The sequence below is a fragment of the Mandrillus leucophaeus genome, unplaced genomic scaffold, assembly GCF_000951045.1.
Source record: "Mandrillus leucophaeus isolate KB7577 unplaced genomic scaffold, Mleu.le_1.0 Scaffold429, whole genome shotgun sequence".
NCBI lineage: Eukaryota > Metazoa > Chordata > Mammalia > Primates > Cercopithecidae > Mandrillus > Mandrillus leucophaeus.
This window is the reverse complement of record NW_012104576.1, coordinates 735,749-738,866: the sequence shown is the minus strand read 5'-3', so window position 1 is coordinate 738,866 and position 3,118 is coordinate 735,749. Positions and strand designations below refer to the sequence as shown.

The 3,118-nt window shown below is 43.1% G+C and overlaps 1 protein-coding gene across 1 annotated transcript in view; it reads left to right on the top strand.

The window, feature by feature from the left end:
* Positions 1–3,118, top strand: part of RBM5 (RNA binding motif protein 5) — a 38,505-nt gene that overhangs the window by 23,080 nt on the left and 12,307 nt on the right. Inside the window, exons 16-17 of the mRNA XM_011993309.1 lie at positions 326–426; positions 639–729. Coding sequence (XP_011848699.1) covers positions 326–426; positions 639–729 — 192 coding nt within the window. The remainder of the gene's footprint in view (positions 1–325; positions 427–638; positions 730–3,118) is intronic.

Genomic DNA, 3,118 nt, shown 5'->3' with positions numbered 1-3,118 from the left:
CGTCTCTACTAAAAATACAAAAATTAGCTGGGCGTGGTGGCACATGCCTGTAATCCCAGCTACTCGGGAGGCTGAGGCAGGAGGATTGCTTGAACCCTGGAGACGGAGGTTGCAGTGAGCCAAGATTGTGCCACTGCAGTCCAGTTTGGGCAACAGAGCAAGACTCCGTCTTGAAAAACAAAGCAGGAAAGTTGTCAACATGTGTTTTGCTGAGGGATTGCCTTAGATTATTGCTACAGTGTGTCTGTCAGGGGAGCTCTTCCTTCTGGATGATTGCAGTGATTTAGCTCTCTTAAAAGGCTTTACAGTTGAAATTATATTGAAGCTGCTGTTCTTTCCAGACTGAGGAAGCACAGCCTAGCACTAGCACAAGTACACAGGCCCCAGCCGCTTCCCCTACTGGTGTAGTTCCTGGTACCAAATATGGTAAGCCAAACCTCATGGGGCTGTTGACAGTTGGAAGGTCCTAGTTGTTGTCTTTGTTTAATGAGAGTTCTCCCTTTGCGGGTGTCAGAGGGACACTTGGGGATGTGAGACAGAGAAGAAACATTAGGCCTGCTGCATCTCACTGGCTTAGAATTTGAAATAAAGCCATTTTCTTACCTGGAATGACTGTATGCTGGATTTTGTTTTTGCAGCAGTACCTGACACGTCCACTTACCAGTATGATGAATCTTCAGGATATTACTATGATCCGACAACAGGGCTCTATTATGACCCCAACTCGCAAGTAAATGTGCTGCTTTCCTCTTCAGTTTCACTAGAAGTATTTTAGTTTTGCTTAGTGCATTTATGAGGCGTAAAATGAAATATTTCCTGCAAAAGAATATATGACTCAGATTAGTTTTAACTTCTTCAAAGCCACCAAAATGTAGTTTTTATTTGGAGATTGGTAAGTTTTAATTTTAGGGTTAAAAAATGTTTTGAGGTATAATATACACACAGAAAAATACACAAAACAGAAATGTGCAATTCTTTGAATGTTTACATGTATATACATTTGTATATTACATGTGTATATACGCCACCCACTTATTCCCAGCCTGCCTAATCCCCATGCCCATTGCTGGTCAGTAACCTCTGTCTTCAATAACCACTATTTTGATTTCTGTTGCCATAGATTATTTTATCAAGTTACAATTTATGGAAAGACCTAGCTAGAAATTTTAAATCGTACTTTTTCTCCCTATTAAATTCACTATTTTAACTTTTTAGAGTGTACAAATCAGTGGCTCTTAGTATATTCACGGTGTTGTGTAACTGTTACCACTGTGTAATCTCAGAACATTTTCATCACTCCAAGAAGAAACCCTGTACCTGTTAAACACTCCCCATTCTGTGCTCTCCTCCTGTAACTACTAATCTACTCTCTGTCTCCATGGATTTCCTTTTTTTTTTTTTTTTTTTTTTTTTTTTGGCACAAACTTGGCTTACTGCAGCCTCCGCCTCCTGGGTTCAAGCAATGTTCCTGCCTCAATCTCCCAAGTAACTGGTAGCTGGGATTACAAGCGCCCACCACACCCAGCTAATTTTTGTAGTCGAGACAGGGTTTCACCTTGTTTGCCAGGCTGGTCTCGAGCTCCTGACCTTATGTGATCCACCTACCTCGGCCCTCAAAGTGCCAGGATTACAGGCATGAGCCACTGCGCCCAGCCCTCTGTTCTTGATATTTCATATAAGTGGAGTCAGACAATAGATGACCTTTTGTGTCCTGCATCCTTTACTTTGGTTCCCTGTGTATTCTTAAGGGTAGAATTTAGCAGATGTATGGAGTGATGTTTTATTTTTGGTGGCATATATAACTTTTATAAGGGAAAAACAACTTTAACACCCCATAAATAACTATTTGTGAGCGGGAGCTGTATATATAGAGCAGTAAAATAAGTATTTTTAACAGGAACTTGATATTGATAGGTTGTGGTTTCTGAGAGATTGAAGTGTGAAGCTGTGCGCGACCTACCTAAGCAGGCCAAGCCTCTGCATGCCTCTTCCACTTCTCTCGTTTGTGAAGCCTGGCCATTTATTTCCCTGTCAGTTCTCTTTGGTGGCCTTAGAAGTTGTGTCTGTTAGCCACACCACCTTACCCAGAAGAGACAGACACTGTCTCCTGGGTCCCTGTTGAGTAGATAGAGTGAGCGACTAGAAAATAAAGGAGAGGAAGAGGATATGTGACACCTCTCCTCTGTTGCAATTCCTGTTGAGCTTGGGTCTCTTCACCAACACCTCCTTCCAGCTCTGAGGTAGTGTTTACACCCTGTGTGTGGTTGCCTGGTATCCAAAGAATTCTACGTGGATGGGCCCAATGATGAGCTGTTGTCATGGCAGATGTCTGAACTCCATGACACGCCCACCTGTTCTGGCTGCCTGGTTTACGTAAACAGTCTGTGGAACAGAGTGAGACAAATTGCTCTTTGGGTGCCCTCTAGGTAGGCCCAGGGATTAGATTAATGGGAACTAGACTTTTTTTATTTTTATTTTATTTTTATTTTTTTGAGACAGAGTCTTACTCTGTTGCCCAGGCTGGAGTGCAGTGGTGCGATCTTGGCTCACTGCCACCCCCATCTCCCAGGTTGAAGCTATTCTCTTGCCTCAGCCTTCTGAGTAGCTGGGATTACAGGCGTGCCGTCATGCCCAGCTAATTTTTGTATTTTTAGTAGAGATGAGTTTTCACCATGTTGGCCAGGCTGGTCTCGAACTCCTGACCTCAGGTGATCCTCCCACCGCCACCTCCCAAAGTGCTAGGATTACAGGCATGAGCCACTGCGCCTGGCTGGGAACTAAACTTTTTAAGTAAACTATATTCTATTTTTATTCTAGCAGTGTCACACCTCTTCACTAGGTGGTTCATCATGTTTACCTATACCAAGGTGTGCCAAGGGTCCTTTCTGGGATCTTTTTTTTTTTTTAACGAAATATTTATTTAATCGACTGACGTAGTGGAAAGTCTGCATTAATTGTTTTTTCTTTGTTGTTTTGTAGTACTACTATAATTCCTTAACCCAGCAGTACCTTTACTGGGATGGGGAGAAAGAGACCTACGTGCCAGCTGCAGAGTCTAGCTCCCACCAGCAGACGGGCCTGCCTCCTGCAAAAGAGGGGAAAGAGAAGAAGGAGAAAC